The 19,850-nt window shown below is 40.0% G+C and overlaps 1 protein-coding gene and 1 long non-coding RNA gene across 3 annotated transcripts in view; both read right to left on the bottom strand.

The window, feature by feature from the left end:
• Positions 1-19,850, bottom strand: part of FGD4 (FYVE, RhoGEF and PH domain containing 4) — a 259,423-nt gene that overhangs the window by 149,404 nt on the left and 90,169 nt on the right. Inside the window, exon 1 of one of the 2 annotated variants that reach the window (XM_009180497.4) lies at positions 17,836-18,271. The exons of the other annotated variant lie outside the window; for it this stretch is intronic. Coding sequence (XP_009178761.1) covers positions 17,836-17,845 — 10 coding nt within the window. The 5' untranslated portion in view covers positions 17,846-18,271. Of the gene's footprint in view, positions 1-17,835; positions 18,272-19,850 lie in introns of those variants that run through there. 2 annotated transcript variants of the gene reach the window in all.
• LOC116268856 lies at positions 15,738-17,829 on the bottom strand. Its single transcript, XR_004176037.1, has 2 exons — positions 17,533-17,829; positions 15,738-16,083 (listed from the first exon to the last, which is right to left on the bottom strand). It is a non-coding gene; the product is annotated as an uncharacterized LOC116268856 (long non-coding RNA).

Raw genomic sequence — 19,850 nt, 5'->3', positions numbered from 1 at the left:
TTGTCTCCAAGAAAATAAAAAATAAAGAATAAAAAATAAATGGCAAAGAAAATAATTAGGATAAGCCAAAAAAGAAAATGAAACAAAAACAGTGTATTGTGACTAGACTTTTAGGTATTAATTACCTCCTTACTCTATAGTAACTCCCTATCTTAATTTCAAAGTTCTTTTCTTGGCACAAACCAGAAATGAGACATGAACACCAAAAGGAAAAAGACAAAAATTATTTCAAATAGATGATATGATTCTATTTCTCCTAAATAAGATCCATTTTATAGATGCCTAGCCCCCCCTCAAAAAAAATTAAAAGAATGAAGTACAATATTACGTATAGTACCAGAAGTTTACTGAGGTAATCATATACAAATATATCAATATAATTCCTTTATAAGGGCAAAACTATCAGAATACCAGTAAGACTGGATTCATAATGGCAACAAAAAGTATAGAAATAATATTATCTAGAAATGTGTGTGAACTATTTGGGGGAAAAAATGAACTCTAAGAGAAATAAAGGAAAGCTAAACAGCGACATAATGTGTTGAAGAATAAGAATATCCATTTTATAGATGCCAAGTCTTCCCAATTTACCAAATAGTCTCCTAGTAAAATTTCCAACATACTCTAAAAAATCAATTTAACAAAGTGACTGTAACGTTTATTTAAATTTTTTAAAAATAGATAAAAATGGCTGGGTGCAGTGGCTCACCCCTGTAATTCCAGCACTTTGGGGGGCCGAGGTGGGCAGATCAGGAGGTCAGTAGTTCGAGACCAGCTTGGCCAATATGGTAAAACCCCATCTCTACTAAAAATACAAAATTAGCCAGGCGTAGTGGCGCATGCCTGTAATCTCAGCTACTTGGGAGGTTGAGACAGGAGAACCGCTTGAACCCAGGAGGCGGAGGTTGCAGGAGAATTGCTTGAACCCGGGAGGCGGAGCCAAGTTGCGCCAATGCACTCCAGCCTGGGCAACAGATGAAGACTCCGTCTCAAAAATATTTTAAAAGGCCGGGCGCGGAGGCTCACGCCTGTAATCCCAGCACTTTGGAAGGCGGAGGCGGGTGGATCACGAGGTCAGGAGATCGAGACCATCTTGGCTAACATGGTGAAACCCCGTCTCTACTAAAAATACAAAAAAAAAATTAGCCGGGCGTGGTGGCGGGCGCCTGTAGTCCCAGCTACCCGGGAGGCTGAGGCAGGAGAATGGTGTGAACCCGGGAGGTGGAGCTTGCAGTCAGCCGAGATCGTGCCACTGCACTCCAGCCTGGGAGACAGAGCAAGACTCCATCTCAAAAATAAATAAATAAATAAAACATAAAAATATGAAAGAAAATTCTACATGAGTTGTAATAGTAATAATGATGGGTGAAGTAACTGTACCACGTTTTTAAAACATCTTATAAATACCATGAATACATTAATACTTCCCAAATATATGACTCCAGGACAAACCTCTCTCCCTGTGAATTCCACACTCTTACTTCTGACTACCTATTGAACATCCTGGACTTGGATGTTTAATAAGCATCTCAAGTCCGGGTGCAGTGGCTCACGCCTGTAATCCCAGCACTTTGGGAGGCCGAGGCGGATAGAGAGACCAGCGTAATCAATATGGTGAAACCCCATCTCTACTAAAAATACAAAAATTAGCCGGGCATTGGTGGTACGTGCCTGTAATCCCAGCTACTCAGGAGGCTGTGACAGGAGAATTGCTTGAAACCAGGAGGCAGAGGTTGCAGTGAGCTGAGATAGTGCCACTGCACTCCAGCCTGGGCGACAGAGTGAGACTCCGTCTCTTTAAAAAAAAAAAAAAAAAAAAAAGGCATCTCAAATATAACATTCCAAAACCCAATTCCCCATTTAATCTTCAAATCTGGTCCTCCTGTATCCTTCCTTGTGTTTGGAAATGGCAACTCTATCCTTCTAGTCACTCAAGTCACTCAGCCTGGGAGGCCATCCTTCACTCCTCTCTGACATTTTATATCCATCTGTCCCCTCGTGTCCTGGGTATTTCTTCAAATTCAGCCACTTCTTACACCTCCACCATTCCCCCTTGGTGTAGGCCACACCATCTCTCACCTGGATCCCTTAACTTCCTAATTAGACTCTCTGCCCCCATCTTGTACCCTACAGGCTAAAATACCATTGAGATAAGGTCAATTCTCTTCATAAAACTGGCTTTCCCATTTTAATGGGAATAGAAGTCCCAATCTGTATGATGGCTTAAAAAGTCCTTGATAACCTGACCCCACCCACATTAACTCACTTATCTCCTACAATCCCTCCTGACTTCCCTGAGCTCTCCAGGCAGAGTCTGACATTTTTGTTCTCTCCTCTACACTTTCTCAGTAAGTTGGACACTGATGGTGTTTACCACAGGGCACAGTTATTTGTACACATCTCTTCTTCAGACTGTGAGCACCTCAAGGCCAGGGACAGTGCCACTGTGAACCATTTGTTAACAGCAAGCCAAGGTCCTTGTACACAGTGTGAATTTAGTAAATCTGATGAATGACTAAAGACTGTTTTAAAATTCTAGTGCAAATTTAGAGGTACCTAAGAATCCAGAATTAGAAGAATGGTGATGCAAATATTAATGTATACACAACTGACACACTATTATGCAGTTATTAAAATATGGTCATGGCCAGGCACGGTGGCTCACGCCTGTAATCCCAGCACTTTGGGAGGTCAAGGCAGGCGGATCACAAGGTCAGGATCTCGAGACCATCTTGGCTAACACGTGAAATCCTGTCTCTACTAAAAATACAAAAAATTAGCCAGGTGTGGTGACGGGCACCTGTAGTCCCTGCTACTTGGGAGGCTGAGGCAGGAGAATCTCTTGAACCCGGGAGGCAGAGGTTGCAATGAGCCGAGATCGCGCCACTGCACTCCACCACCTGAGTGACAGAGCAAGACTTCGTCTCAAAATAAAATAAAATAAAATAAGATCAGAAAGACTATGTGGCAAAGGGGAAATGTTTATATTAACAAGTACTGTTTACTGGTCCCTAGTATGTGCTAGACACTATAATAAACACTTTACAAATATTTTATATAAACCTCACAGGGCCTATGAAGTAGGGATTATTATCTTCATGTTTTAGGTATAGAACTGAGATTCAGAATTTAAGCTCTTTGCCTTTGGTCTCACCGTTGCAACGAGAACCTCATTTGTCTGAGACCAAAGCTTGAATCTAAGTCACTACGCTACACCACCTCCCAGAAGTGGGAGGAAAAACAGAATACAAAACTGAATACCCACTACGAATAAACACTATGCATTTGCAATGATATAAAAAATATATATATATTTTTTGGAGACAGGCTCTTACTTTGTCACCCATGCTGAAGTACAATGGCACAATCTTGGCTCACTGCAGCCTCAACGTTCCAGGCTCAACTGATCTTCCTGCCTCAGCCTCTCAAGTAGTTGGGACTACAGGCACATGCCACCACACCCAGTTAATTTTTCTGTATTTTTAGTACAGACGGAGTTTCGCCATGCTGGCCGGTCTGGTCTCGAACTCTTGAGCTCAAGCTATCTACCTGCCTCGGCCTCCCAAAGTGTTGGGATTACAGGATTCTTGCCGAGCAGAGAAGAGAATCTTAGCAACAAAAGGCCAGGCTTACCTAGGCTTCAAAATTTTCAGAGTACCTGTGAGGAAGAAATATTGAACTTATTTTTCTTCTCCAGTTTCCAAAATGTTTAACGTCAAATTATAATTTTATAATCTTCTAAAAATATATTTACTCCTCCTATACGTATTTTTTAATGTTCACTCCACCATGTTCTTGGGAAGATCTACAAACAAGTGAGACAATAAAAAAACTAAAAAGAATTGGCACACAGTTTTTAGAGAATTGATGCCATGGGAAAAAATGACTCAGAAAGGAAAAATAAAGGCAGATCTATGAAAGGTGAGTAAGGAATAGTAACGTCCTCTGGAGCTCCAAGTTCACCTCCAAGTGTTCTGGTATTATCATCATTATAGTATCCCCCTCAAACCACACTGCCCGGAATCTAATTATAGGGCCTGAAACCTAAGTGTAGGGCATGTGACCAACAGCCAACAATCTCCATAAAGGTTCTTAAGATAAAAAGGCGTTGGAAGCAGGAGCCTGATAATTTATCTTTCTCAAATACTGGGCAGGCGGCAACTTTGCCTTGAATATCTGCTGTTGCAGCCATTGTGCCAGCTAGGCAGAGATGGAATAATCTCGGGAGCATTTTTCCATTTCCCTTCGTGGCTGAATATGCCTAATTCCATTTGCCCTTACTCCTCCTTTCTCTTTCCTTTTGTAAGAGGCTTTACCCAGGAAATCAGAGGTTCCCAAACTTTTCAAATCAGAGCATCTCAGTAACTTCTGCACAGTGACCCGGGGCAGGAGCAATTACTAAGAGTTCCACTGATTAAGTTGTTTGGTACAAAAAAACTAATAACTGCTGGGCACAGTGTCTCACGCCTGTAATCCCAGCACTTTGGGAGGCCAAGGTGGGCAGGTCACGAGGTAAGGAGTTCGAGACCAGCCTGACCAACATGGTGAAACCCTGTCTCTACTAAAAATACAAAAATTAGCTGGGCATGGTGGTGCATGCCTGTGGTCCCAACTACCTGGGAGGCTGAGGTAGGAGAATCACTTGAACCCAGGAGGCAGAGGTGGCAGTAAGCCGAGATCACATCACTGCACTCCAGCCTGGGCGACAGAGATTCTGTCTGAAAACAAACAAACAGACAAACAAACAAAAAACGAATAACTACCTTTGACTTAGCAACTTAGCAACATTTGAGAATATAACAAATAATAATTTGAAGAAAAAAAATCGCACTTTTATTCTATTCCTAAATCACTCCTACTACTTACTAATGGGATGTGGATGTACCCTGCCAACCTCTCATACCATAGGATCCTATTAAACATCGCAAACCTCATTTCCTCTCCCAAGTTGATTTTCACCAGCTTGTTATCATGGTACCCACCAAACCCTCGACTCCGCAAAATATGCCACTATCAAAAGAAATATATTGCAATCAAATATTTTTTAAAAGGGAACTATCTAGAGGTAGGAGTTTGCACAGTATTTGATAGATGTTGTTGTTTTTCCCTTGAAATTTTTAAATACCCTGCAGACAGCACTCCTGTGAGTTGGCAGTGATACCCAAAGTACCTAGGCACATAATTTTGGGAGTTATGTGTTTAAGCCCTTAGCCTCTATAATTAGGGAGTCCAACTACAACTCCCTAATTACAAATTCAGAAACCCAGACTCCAGTTCCTGTTTAGCCAGCCCTACGACACAGGCAAGACATTTACTCTGTCTGCTCCTGTGCAATTCAGTCACAAAAGGAGGACGCTGGCTTAGACCATCTCCAAAGTTCTCTTCAGCTCTAAAATAATGAGAATAAACGTTAGAGGAGAGTCTTACTGAGTCGAGAAGAAGAAAAAAGCTTGAAGCAGCAAAGACAAGAAACATTTATTTTCCAGAAGGAAATCGCATATTAAAATTTAAAATAACATACTTCTGCATACTACCCTTACATGTGGTATGACTGAAAGGCTTGAGCAGGAGGTATTGCTCAAGTACCAGTTGAAATGGCAATTGTACCTGCACAATGACATGCAATTTAGGGTGTACTTTCAGTAAAAATGCCACGAGCTCTGCTACTGGTTTTACTTGTCTTTCCATGTTCTCTTTCCATTCTTGCTGAGACTCCTTCTTGACAAACAGTTTATATTATGAATTGACCAGATATTGTTAGTGTTGCCTGTGACTATGAAACACTCAAATTACCTATCCTAATTGGGGATCAAACATATCAATGAACCCAAAAAGCCTAAACAGCAGAGCTAACCAATTACAGATATTGAAACCACAAAATACAGTATCTATAAAGAGGTGGCATCTCCTTAGATATTTTCTATATATTACCAATAATTTTGCATTTTTGGTGAATATTCTATGAGTTTGTTTTGTTTTAATTTAATGGGGTTTTTATAATTCATGTCATAAAAGTGACTTAGAGCAAAAATGTATTTGCATGGTACAGAGTACTTTATAAGGAAGATAAAACACATTGAAATATTAATAAATCGAACTTTTCTGCCCAGTTTGCAAGGGGTTAAGGTTAAGAATCTAAAGCCTAATTTGATAGAAACTTTTTTAGTGGGAGCAATACCTCCTGCTCAAGCCTTTCATTCCTCTCATGTGGTTAGCATTTCAGAGAAGTACTTGTTGTTCCAGGACTTGCCCAAGTATACACTGCCAAAAAAACAACCAACATTGACTAGGAAAGTCTATGTGAGGAGGTCTTATATTTCTAGCCCTTTTCTATTCATGTCCAACCATCAAAAAACTCACCCAGATCTACCAATGCCCGAGGGATATTTTTAATTAAAGTTTGAAAGATAATGTGGCTTAGTCAAATAAGAATAATGAGATTTAGTTCTTTACATCATTAGATTGTTTGTTACTGTCTTCATTATAGTAATATTCCCTATCCTTCCAAATCCTTAATATTGATTCTAAAACAAAGGTGGGAGGAAATTACACAAGCACCTAGGCCCTGCCTTCCACACTCTTAATTCTTATCCACATTTTTTTTCAAAAAGTGATTCATAGATAATTGAAATCTAGATATTTTAATTCTTCTTTCCTTAAGAAAATTTCTGAAATACATGAAAATGAAGACTCTACAAGGATATATGTAAGACATATGTATAACATATATAGATGTATTAATTACATTAACAAATCTAAAATATGTATGGAGTGTAAAACAGAAAAAGGGCTAATAATAAAGAACGTTCTATAAATGAGGCTTCTAATAATATGCAAAGTTCCATTCTAAACTCCACAGACATAAAAGCATACGTTACCCCTTTTTCTTGATGAGTTTTTGATATGTATGAGAAATAAAGACATTTAACTTTTGTTGTAGGGGGTTGGGGAGAGGAGCTAACAAGATAAAATAGATGTATAGCACCAGGTAAACAGCAAAGATATATCACACAGACATTCTGTAAAAGCTAATAAATTACCAACATTATGAACCTTCGCTTCATATTTTAGGGCTGAGATCAGGCCAGAATAAAAAGTATAATTCAAGCTTTGTTCTGATAAAACCCAATGCTGAATGGTTAATCCTTGCTGCTCAAAAAATATCCTAAAGGACCAAAGCATGCAAACAACTATGGCTTTAGGTTCAAACTTAAACAAAAACTGTTTCACTCAAGTTCTACAGGGTTGCATTTTTGAAGAGAGAAAGCAAATTCAGCAAAAATGTAATGATCACTTGAATGTTTATTGTTGATACCAGGGATTTATTTATGACCTCTCATCTGATCTTTTAAAATCAATCCTAACTTTACTTTTCTACCCCAAGCCCAAATCCCAGAAAGAATAAAGTATTGAAAAGCGAGGGTGGTCGGGCGCGGTGGCTCACGCCTGTAATCCCAACACTTTGGGAGGCCGAGGCGGGCGGATCACGAGGTCAGGAGATCGAGGCCATCCTGGATAACACGGTGAAACCCCGTCTCTACTAAAAAATACAAAAAATTAGCTGGGCACGGTGGCGGGCGCCTGTAGTCCCAGCTACTCGGGCGGCTGAGGCAGGAGAATGGCGTGAACTCGGGAGGCGGAGCTTGCAGTGAGCCGAGATCGCGCCACTGCACTCCAGCCTGGGCGACAGAGCGAGACTCCGTCTCAAAAAAAAAGAAAAGCGAGGGTGGCCAAGCGTCCCTTGAGACTAGGACTGAGGTGTATCTAATTATGACATTTGAAGATAACTGAATTTGAGGTTTTGTATGCAGCAAGGGTATGTATGCAGGGTAGGCGGAGTGTGTGTGTGCGCACATGCATGCACACAAACAGATATGCAGCAGTGATATGCAAGGCGGGTGAGATCAATGTGTGTGTGCCGGAGGATCTGGAAGGAGGTGGTGGAGGGGGTTCTGAAAAGCTTTTTCTTTTTCTTTTTCTTTTTTTTTTTTGAGACAGAGTCTGGCTCTGTCGCCCAGGCTGGAGTGCAGTGGTGCAATCTCGCCTCACTGCAAGCTCTGCCTCCCGGGTTCACGCCACTCTCCTGCCTCAGCCTCCCAAGTAGCTGGGACTACAGGTGCCCGCCACCATGCCCGGCTAATTTTTTGTATTTTTTAGTAGAGACGGGGTTTCGCCGTGTTAGCCAGGATGGTCTAGATCTCCTGACCTTGTGATCCGCCTGCCTCGGCCTCCCAAAGTGCTGGGATTACAGGCGTGAGCCACTGGGCCCAGCCCTGAAAAGCTTCTTAATCGCCCTGCAAGTTTTATTTCATAAATGCTCTGGGTTCTTTTCTAAGATAACCAAGGCATAACCAGTTAAATATGGGGCAAATCATGATTGGTTAATGCTGTGAATATAGGTTCACGAACTCTGGGCTAGGTAGAGTATGTAACAAAACAACTTGTTAGCAGGGTGATTTCTAAGCTACAATCTCTAAGCTTTGAGGCTTTCATTTCAGAAATAAACAGGCATAATATTTGGTACCATCCTGTCAGGAAGATCAATGAGATCATGTAGGTGAAACCTCTTTGAATATCTGGAAAACTATGCAGCTGTAAGAAGTATTAAGCAGGTTTAAAAGTGGGGGGTGGGGGGACTCTATTCTGTGAAGACAGAATGTCAAACAATTGACTTCCTATCGTGAAAAAACAACAACACAGACGTCTCTTACGAAAAAAACCTCTTGGCCCCATTCATATTACTGTCAAGCTGTCTAAGCTCATTCCTTTCTTGCTTTTCTATGCTTATCAAAAGGGTGGGAGGTCTAGTCACTTCTCACCTCTTAGTCACTCCTCAGCCACATCTATCTGACCCAGCACTCAACTGACACTGCTCCCAGCAAGGCCAGCAGTGACATCTCAGCTCCAAACCCATAGGTCGGGTTCAGTTCTCGCATCCTGGACCCTCTTGGGTGCCAACCACGCCCTCTTTCTTGACCTTTCCTCCCTGGCCTTCTCATAACCAACTCTCCTGGTTCTCCAGGATTCTGAACACTTCTTTCATCAGCAACTCTGTGTCCTGCTCTCTCCTCCATCACATCTAATAAATCGGGTAAGATCAATAAATGTTCACTGAACAGATGTTCATAAAAACAGATATCACCAGTAAATGTGTTTAGATATTACTGCACAGCAATTCATTGTTAAAATATAAAGTTATCAGTTTAGACATGGAATCCGACTGAATGGCTACAAGCTCTTAATCTCTGTAAATAAGAAAGCAAACTAAATAATATTTTACTGATTATATGGCTGGAGGTGGGTAAAAGACTTCACCATCCCTCACAAATTGGTCCAATGAACAGTTGTGTAGGTATTTTAACACTTCTTTGCAAAATCCCAGCACCTCTGGGAGGCCAAGGAGGGAGGATCACGAGCCCAGGAGTTCAAGACTAGCCTGGACAACATAGCGAGATCTCATCTCTACAAAAACAAAATAAAAAAGTTAGCCAGCTTTGGGAGGCCGAGACGGGCGGATCACAAGGTCAGGAGATCGAGACCATCCTGGCGAACACAGCGAAACCCCGTCTCTACTAAAAAAAATACAAAAAACTAGCCGGGCGAGGTGGCGGGCGCCTGTAGTCCCAGCTACTCAGGAGGCTGAGGCAGGAGAATGGCGTGAACCCGGGAGGCGGAGTTTGCAGTGAGCTGAGATCCAGCCACAGCACTCCAGCCTGGGCGACAGAGCGAGACTCCATCTCAACAACAACAACAACAAAAAAGTTAGCCAGGTGTGGTGGCATACACCTGTAGTCCTAGCTACTCGCAAGGTTGAGGCGGGAGGATTGCTTGAGCACAGGAATTTGAAGCTGCATTGATCACACCACTGCACTCCAGCCTGGGCAACATAGCTAGACCAACTCTTAAAAAACACTTCCCTGATGAAGTTTGACTACCAAAGCTCATTCCTGCCTCAGACCCTTTACATTTGCAGTTCCCTCTACCTAAGACATTTTCATCCAGATCTTCCTCTTGTTTCTTCAATACACTTCATTCAAATCTGCTGAATGCCACTTCCTCAGGTGTTTCCTTCCCCACCACCCTATCAAAAATAGGAGTACTATTCCCACCTCTGTACTTTCTATCTATTCCAATGCCTTGCTTGTTGTTTAAGGTATCACTGCCCAACATTATACTGAACATTTCTTTTTCCCTTGCTTTAATTTCTGGCTCCTACCCTAAAAGGTAAAATCCATACAGACAGGGGGCTTTGTCTTGTTTACCAAGAAATCTCCAGTGTCTGGCACGCAGTAGGTGCTCATTAAATCTTTGTTGAAGGAACAAATAAAAAACGGCTGGGCATGAAGGTAATGCTAAGCCTGGGCGGCATCACTGTTGGTTATTCAGGAGGTAACCGTGGACCTGGGTCACTGACACATCTGAGCTAATGGAGTGGAGGTGGGTGACAAGTGTCTGAAGCAGGTCAAGCAGCAAGAATGCTTTCTAGTCCTGATGAGCTGCCAGACAGGAAGCCTATGTCCCAGGACTAATAACCCTGGCTCATCAGATTACCACACCTTCTCCAGGACAACAGAGTAGGGCTCAAAGGAAAGCGGTGTGACAGCCTGGGAGACAATGAGGACCCTGCAGAGGTCACTGACTTTCTCCATGCTTTTTGAGGAAACTTGAAAGAGAAGTCCATTCTTAACAAAACTGGAAATCAAGTGAAACATTTAAAAAACTAAGGAAAACAAAGCAAAACAAAAACTCCTTTTTCCATATCTCCCTATTTCTCTGCTATATTGCCAGGTAGCTGGACGCTGAGTGCCCAGTGACTTTGATGCTAGATTTCTACCTTCCTGGCTGTGACCCAGACATCTCGTGACCTAAATCTGGCAGTCATCTAAATCCCAACCGGGTGCAATGTGCTCAGACCAGAGTTTTCACCTTGAAAACTGAAATAGAGTCAGCAGGCCTGGGTGTCCATAATAGCTGCCCAGTCCATAAGCATCCAACTACATTCTCTTAGAGTCTGTTCCACCTTCACTGTCTGTTCCTGGAAGGCAAGGCTGTCCGAGGTGGCACAGCACCAGCTTTTCACCTTTGCTAAAGCTAGAAGAAATACTGATTCCCATGCTTGCTGCAACTGCTTTTTAAAAAACTTTGTGAACCAGGAATTAAGGTTTTATTTTAAAAATTATAAGAGAAATAACCAAAAATATAACCAACATAGCTTATTTCCCATCATCTAGAGGTAACTCCCAATGATACCTTTTCCTATCATTTTGGTATACATTCATATACCTCTACACATGAATATATCACAAATGTATTATGTTTATAAAGCAGCATATTGTACATCCTGCTCTAACACTTTTATCATAAACTATAGCAATTTCAAAGACACACTCTGTGGAACATATTTGTAAGTATATTTAAAATATGAGTTGCAACTAACATCAATTGTTTTGATAAAAAGAAGAAATTAAAATCCACTATAAAACCACTGTGTAGACATAATCACAATCAGCATTTTGGTGCATTTCTGAAAGGTATTGTGTGACACATATCAGAATTAGGGTTTTTCTGAATATTGTGCTCTGTAACAAATTTTACGAAATGATTTCGACCGAAGAGTCTGCTTCGTATTTTCTCAATCATGTCAGGTAGTTGCGGTTAAAAGGAGACTTTGATGTGTAATTAAGCCACTTAATTAACTTTTATTTCATAGAGGTTGGCACTATTTATGAACCTAATTTCTGTAACAGCCCAATAAATGTCAATACATTCATTTCAAGTTTCTTTAAATAAACACTCTGCCCAAGAAGGCTTGCCACCTGATTCAAAGAAGACCTCTCAGCTGATGTACAGTTTCCTCCTGCAAGTTAAGCTAATTCATTGTCCAGAGTCACTATCTTTCTAAAAAGGCTTTTAATAGTCTCCAAAGTGCTGTTCACTTTAGAAAATTTTCAACCATCAGCTGAATAGTGATTCATGCTGGATAAAACTCATGAATGTTAACAAGCAATTGGGATGCTATAATTTGGTTCTTTTCTTTTAAAAATGGACAACGCAGTATCTGAAGGAACTGTAATGCCAGAGAAATGGCAAAAACATGCAGAGACATAATCCAGTCTACACTTCCACTGCCCCTAGACCAAAATAACAAATTGCCATTGCTAGAAAGAGGATCAGTGTTACTTTTGGTTTAACTTATAAAACAGGATTTAAGATTTTCAGTTAAAGTAGCATACCTAGGAACATTATAGCTCACAATGTTCATGATGGGCTATAGTGACGTATACGATGTATATGTACCAAGGAAACCCTGAGGCATTCTTATTCAGATATAGTTTCACAAACATAAGAAATGAAACCTTTACCATATCAGCAGGAACATACATTTTCTGAAATGCATTAGAGAGAAGGACAAAAGTTCCTTACCAAGGAAAAAAGGTTAAAAAAAATTATTAGGTGTTTCAAGGGATGGGACTTTCTGTACCTGGTACCATGTCATGCTCTCAATTCTATTCAACAAACATTTACCAAGAATGTTATACCACACACAGACAATTAAAAGAGGCTTATAGACCTCAGAAGCCTAAGACAATGATTCTCAAAGTGCGGTTCCTGGACTGGCAGCACTATGGCATTATTTACTAGAAGATCTTAAATTGCAAATTCATTTTCTTTAGTACATGTAGGGCTATTCGACTTTTCTCTCTCTACTTAGAGTTTAATTATTTCCTTAAGGTGGAAGCTTACATCTTCATAATTTGTTTCTAATATGTTCCTATAATGCCTATATATCTTTCCAATTTTATAGTTTGTTCTTTTTTTATTTTTATTTTTTAACTGGCAGAAGGTATTCCAGCATCCATTACTCTTCGTACCAGCCAAAACCAAAAGTCTTTCATGGAAGTCTTTGCCTCAGTGCTTACTTAAAAATCAAATTGGTCATTGAAAAGAGTGAGTAAAACAAAACAAATCAGGCAGGGTAAAAGGTCTCCAGTCGGGTGAACCGTGTGTAGACTGACTGAAAAGACACCCCAGCGCACACACAGAACACATCAGATACTGCAGTTGAAGAACTCTGTTTTGAATGGATGACTCCTCTGATACTTGCTTTTACTCCTGTGAAAGGAACTATAATCCAAACTTTCATGATTTTTAGTAGAAAGAAATTTATGGGAAAAGTGCAGCTAGGAAGATTATACCCAGAAACACACATACTGCTTCCACCTAGCAATGTGAAGCCATTTCCTTCTCTTTCCCTGCAGGAATGTATACATCCCAGCTGCTGCCATCCCATTAAAAAAGACTGATAAGGCCAGGCGTGGTGGCTCATGCCTGTAATCCCAGCACTTTGGGAGGCCGAAGCAGGTGGATCACAAGGTCAGGAGTTCAAGACCAGCCTGGCCAATATGGTGAAACCCTGTCTCTACTGAAAATACAAAAATTAGCCGGGTGTGGTGGCAGGTACCTGCAGTCCCAACTACTCGGGAGGCTGAGGCAGGATAATCGCTTGAACCTGGGAGGTGGAGGATGCAGTGAGCCGAGATCCCAGCACTGCACTCCACCCTGGGTGACAGAGCAAGGCTGTCTCAAAAAAAAAAAAAAAAAAGACTGATAAAAATCTCTTTTCCTACAATATATATTTTCTATTTTATCTCACTATACTATACTAGATAAAATAGAAAACATAGTCTATGCCTGAGACAATTTAAGAAAAACTACAAAAAGCATCTGAGATAGTTTAGATTCTGGAAATGTCAAATGTCAGAATTTTTAGTCAAAACTGTAGAGATTACAAAGTTGCCACTAAAATATAGTGGGCAAAGGATAGTCACTCCAAATGGGGCAAAAAAATGAATCTTGATTCCTACCTCTCATCATTCATGCAGATCAATTACAGATGAGCCATAGACCTAAATGTGAAAGGTAAAACAGTAAAGCTTCTGGAAATACTATAGGAAAATACCTTTATGACCTTCAGGTAGGCAAAGTTTTTAAAACAGGACACAGAGACCTAATGGTAAAGGAAAAGACTGGAACTGTTCAAAGGATACCAAGTATGAAAAAGAAAGCCTTAGAGGAGAAAAACACGTTTAGCTCGTATCTCTGACATACAGAATACATGAAGAACTCGGACAACTCAACAAGACAAAAAAATGTTTTTAATAGGCCAAAGTCTTGATTTTTTTCAATATAAATAAAATAACCTCATTGAGCTTGCTTTCTCCACACGAAAAATAGGGTCTTATCACCTATCTTATAAGATTGTTCTCAGGATCAGGAATAATGTGTATATAACACAAACCACCGTGTCTAATAGGTGCTCAATAAGCAATAATACAAGGAGTTCGCAGATACAATATCACTCAGAATCACTCATCAACCCCTTTTATACACAAACTTTCCTCTCGTAAAATCAAGATAACTGTAAAATCAAGATAATGTTCCACCTGACCTGCCAAATAAGTCTGTAGCATTTCTGCTACAGAAAGACATAGGAGGTAAAACTACTCATTGAATATATGGGAACTTCCAAAGAAAATTACACAGTTTGATCATTCCCACTTGAATATGAAAAGAGTTGTTGATTTAGTCATCAGTGAAACTGTACAAGAACTGGGTCATGACATTTTATTATTCAGCTACTTTATGAACTCCATATGCAACTGCAGCTGTCAGCTCTAATACCAGAGGATCAAATGAGTTGGAAAGATTAAACAAATGGGCAGGAGAGATGCCAAGAAGGGTATAAACTCCTGGACAGGAGTCCAGTTGGTTCAGTTACAAAGTTGATCCTTAGAAGACTTATGTGCACTATAGGCATACGCTGAAGAGAAGCATATGACAGGCTGAGATGCATGAAATACAAAAAAAGAAAAGAAAAGAAAATGAAGGCAAATATAGGAGGAAAAAGAATTAGTGTGGTTTTCAGACTAACTCTGAGTCTACTTTTAGTCTTACAAATGAATATACTCACTACTTATCATAGAGAATAAAATATAGGTTCTGTAATAAATCCCACTGTTTTTTTTTTTTTTTTTTTTTTTGAGACAGAGTCTCACCGTGTCACCCAGGCTGGAGTGCAGTGGCACTATCTCAGCTTACTGCAACCTCCGCCTCCCGGGTTCAAGCGATTCTCCTGCCTCAGCCTCCTGACTAGCTGGGACTACAGGCAAGGGCCACCACACCAAGCTAATTTTTGTATTTTTAGTAGAGACGGTGTTTCAGCATGTTGGCCAGGCTGGTCTCGAACTCCTGACCTCATGATCTGCCCATCTTGGCCTTCTAAAGCGCTGGGATTACAGGCGTGAGTCACTGTGCTCAGCCAACTTATTTTTAATATTAACATATATCTGGGATTTAATACAAATCAGATAATGTATTTTTAAACAAAAAAAATCAGGTTGTTGCCTACACTACACCATCTAAGCTCACAAAGGGAACACAAAGAATGGGCAAATAAAAAAAGAAATCCCCTGAGATCTTGAAGTCAAATTTAAAAAAAAAAAAAACCCTCAAATTTTCTGATCTAAAATTACTTGAAGATAAGGCTTCAAACTTCCAAATTCTGACCGTATAATCATATTACCCTAGCTATTTCTCTTCTATTATTATCTTTATGACTGTAAGTTTTAAATAGAAGACACACTTAAGAATTTATAAGTAACTCAAAGTACTCTAAACTCAGTTCTATTCATTCCACAAGAAAGCTCAGTACACCATCTTGGTGCAAGTCTGTGACACAGAAACTTTTTACAATGTCACAATGTTAAAAAACAAAAAGCCTTTTCTCTCTCTCTCTCTTTTTTTTTTTTTTTTCCTGTGGCTGAATTATTTGGGAAAATCTAAGGCCATTGATAACCTAATAAAACAAAGAAAAACTGGCCAAAAGCTTTGTGAATTTCTGTTTTTCCAGTTACCAACATTTTCACAGCCCAGGCTTGATTTATCTCCCATGCATGGATCTAGTTTTCATTCATATAAGACTGGGAACATAGAAAAGCTTGCCTTAGTTGAAGTCCTCTATTAGTTTTCTCAAGGGTCCAGCTATCTGAATAAGTTCTTTGGCTTCCACTCCATTTTGTCTCTCTGAAAAAAGCAATGGAATCCACATTTTTAAAGTGGCTAAGGCAGGTGTGATGGTACTTGCCCATAGTCCCAGCTATTGGGAGGCTGAGGTGGGAGGACTGCTTGAGCCCAGGAGTTCAAGTCCGACCTGGAAAACATAGTGAGAAAACCTTGTTTCTATAAATAAATAATATAAATTGGCTGGGCATGGTGGCTCACGCTTGTAATACCAGCATTTTCGGAGGCCGAGGCGGGCGGATCACTTGAAGTCTGGAGTTCAAGACCAGCCCGGCCGACATGGCAAAACCTCATCTCTACTAAAAACACAAAAATTAGCCAGGCATGGTGACATGCACCTGTCATTCTTGGGAGGCTGAGGCACGAGAATCACTGAAACCCAGGAGGCAGAGGTTGCAGTGAGCTGAGATCAGGCCACTATACTCCAGCTTAGGCAACAGAGTGAGACTATGTCTCTTAAAAAATGATAATAATGATAACAACAATAATAATAACATAAATTTTAAAATGGTAAGCACATCGCTACCTGTCACATAGAAGTAAAAGTGTAAAAAGGGCAATATTCATAAGTTTAAACAAATATATGCCCAACACATGTGTTTAAAATCCTAATTCAATGTTAGTGCTTAAAAATCTAAGGTCAAGCCATTATTGATATCTTAAAATCAAGAATACAACTACAATGAGACTCCCCCCAACCAAAGGCACCTTGCAAGATAATCTTACAAATTCATGTTCTTCTCACGGTTATTTATAAAACAAAATGTAGAAAAATTTTAAATATCTAATAATAGTGGATGTGTTAATTAAGGTACTACCCTGTAACAGAATAGAGTACAGCAACTGAAATGGATATTTCCTAAGAATTTTTAGTAACCTGAAATAATTTAATGATATTTGGTGGGGGTTAGAGGGAGAAGCATAATTCAAAATCCACACATAGTATAGCCTCAGTTTCACAAAACAATAGCTACAAAGAGGAAAAACACCTCAAAATGTTGTAGTAGCTGATACTTGGATATTTACTTTTTTCTCCTTCCTACTCAACAAAAATATTGGTTTAAAATTTAAAATGTTTCTCTGAACAAAAACATCCACCTAAAATGATTTTTCAGTTAACTATAAAAGACTACAAGATCACTTAAGCCACAATGATAGAAGTATCTAGTCGAGTCAACTATGCTTCAGATCCCAATAAATCAGATAATGTTATTTCAAGAAATCCTTAAGCCTGAGAATTACCAATGTACCTTGCTAATGTTTTAACAGTAGGGGGAATTCTTATCCTCAAATAATTGATGACCAAGAGAATATTAGGTACACAGGTTTTAAGAAACTGGCTAAAGCATAAATCTTAAATATTAGAAATAGAAGACAAGTGAAAAAAGTAGAAGGAAAGAGGTTATAATAAAAAAGACTGAGATGACAAGGGTCAACAGTGGTTGCACTTACTTCCACTACTCTCAGGAAACACTCTGTGCCACAAACCCACAGGGAGAAATGCCATTCCCTCAAGTAATTGTTCCTGGATCATGAAGATAAGAAAAAACACACCTTTGTGCTAAAACCACAGCACTGAATTACTCTAAAGAAAATCCACAGTAATTTTTCCATAATGGTACAAATTACTGTCACTTAATAGTGAACAAAGAGAAATACCAGTTACTTCATTTATTTTATACTTTGCATAGTGAAAAAATCCAAATGTTTTAAGCTAAGATATTTCAGAAATGGCAATTGCAAAACAATACTCACAGCCCCCCATAAAAGATTCCTTTCATAACATCCAGCAATCTTCTGATTAACCTATTTCCTGCTTCTGGAGCAAGGGTTTGGATCCATAATTTATTGGTAGAAACTATAGGCATTCTGTATTTAGACACTAGACACTTACACTTCTAGTGTTCAACATGATAAAGAACTAACTAATGGGAAGTACAGAGTTCTGTTTCATAAGTCTTCTAGCAGTGATGCAGCCTCAAGGAACTACGCAAGTAATGCATTTCAAAATTCCACGAAGGTGTTTCAAAATGTAGTGAGAGAGCTCTAGAACACTGGGGGTGGACTAGGAAGTATGACGCCAAATGCACATGACTTTATTACATTTATGGCATTTAGGCTTATAACAAACTTCCCTTTAAAAATAGGTCTTGGCCGGGCGCGGTGGCTCACGCCTGTAATCCCAGCACTTTGGGGGGCCGAGGTGGGCGGATCACGAGGTCAGGAGATCGAGACCATCCTGACTAACACGGTGAAACCCCGTCTCCACTAAAAATACAAAAAAAAAATTAGCCGAGCGTGGTGGCGGGTGCTGTAGTCCAGCTACTCAGGAGGCTGAGGCAGAAGAATGGCCTGAACCCGGGAGGCGGAGCTTGCAGTGAACAGAGATCGCGCCACTGCACTCCAGCTTGGGCAACAGAGAGAGACTCTCTCAAAAAAAAAAAAAAAAAAAAAAAAAAAAAATAGGTCTTAAAAGATCTCGGAATTCTTTCTGACAGACATCAGAAAATTGTAAGAAATAGTGCAAGCAATGCTGAATAGTGAAACTGTGTATAAGCTCTCCATATTCCCAAAAGCAAAAAAGGGCCTTCCATTTTTTTCCAGGAATGGCTATGCGGGTTACTTAGCAATCCCAAGTAGTTTCTATACAAAAACATGTCAGGTTTTTAAAAGAGGAAGACACTGATTAGTAGGCAAATTTCTCATCCTTGTTATGCCTATAAATTAAAATTATGGATTAAAATGAATGTTTTATGTTTGAGGCCAGAAACTAGAGACCAACCTAGGCAACGTGGTGAGACCCCATGTCTACAAAAATAAATTTTAAAAAATTAGCTGGGTGTTACTGCACGTGCCTGTCATCCCAGCTACTCAACAGGTGGGAGGATCACTTGAACCCAGAAGGTTGATGTTACATAGTGAGCTATGATCATACCACTGTACCTCGGTCTGGGCGACACAGCGAGGCACCATTTCTTAAAAAATACAACGGGAATTTTTTTTTTTTTTTTTTAGACAGAGTCTCCCTCTGTCACCCAGGTTGGAGTGCAGTGGTGTGATCTCGGCTCCCCGCAACCTCCACCTCCCAGGTTCAAGCGATTCTCCTGCCTCAGCCTCCAGAGTAGCTAGGATTACAGGTGCCCGCCACATGCCTGGCTAATTTCTGTATTTTTAGTAAAGGTGAGGTTTCACCACGTTGGCCAGGCTGGTCTGAACTCCTGACCTCAGGAGATCCACTTGCCTTGGCCTCCGAAAATGCTGGGATTACAGGCATGAGCGACCGCACCTAGCCTAAAAGGGATATTTTAGTTAATTTATCACACAACAGATGTTTCAAAACACCTAAACATTAATGACCATGTAAATTCAACATTTACATAATAACACAAGTGTCCCTTTTCATGTAATATTTAAATGTTGAAGTCAGAATCAAACCATAATACCTAGACTCAGTTCAACTTTGTAGTATCACTTCTTAAAATTATTATGTTTCTACAAGAATCACAAACTAAAAATTGTGTATTACCTTAAAGCATTTTGAGAGTATGTGAGAAAATTTTGATGGGTATAGTAAAACAGATACCTGATATAGCTTATGAACCAACAAGTGGAAGCATGGAGGAAACTACTTGGAGAAGTAACACTAACATCATAAAGTCTTAAGCCATTTAGAAATCCTCCCACTGTGTGGATAAGAAAATTGAGGCCAATCTGAAGTGGCTGGGATTACAGGCATGCACCACCAGGTCTAGCTCCAGTAGACACTTTTT

This window comes from Papio anubis, chromosome 9 (assembly GCF_008728515.1).
Source record: "Papio anubis isolate 15944 chromosome 9, Panubis1.0, whole genome shotgun sequence".
Lineage (NCBI taxonomy): Eukaryota > Metazoa > Chordata > Mammalia > Primates > Cercopithecidae > Papio > Papio anubis.
This window is presented reverse-complemented; position numbering and strand designations above follow the sequence as displayed.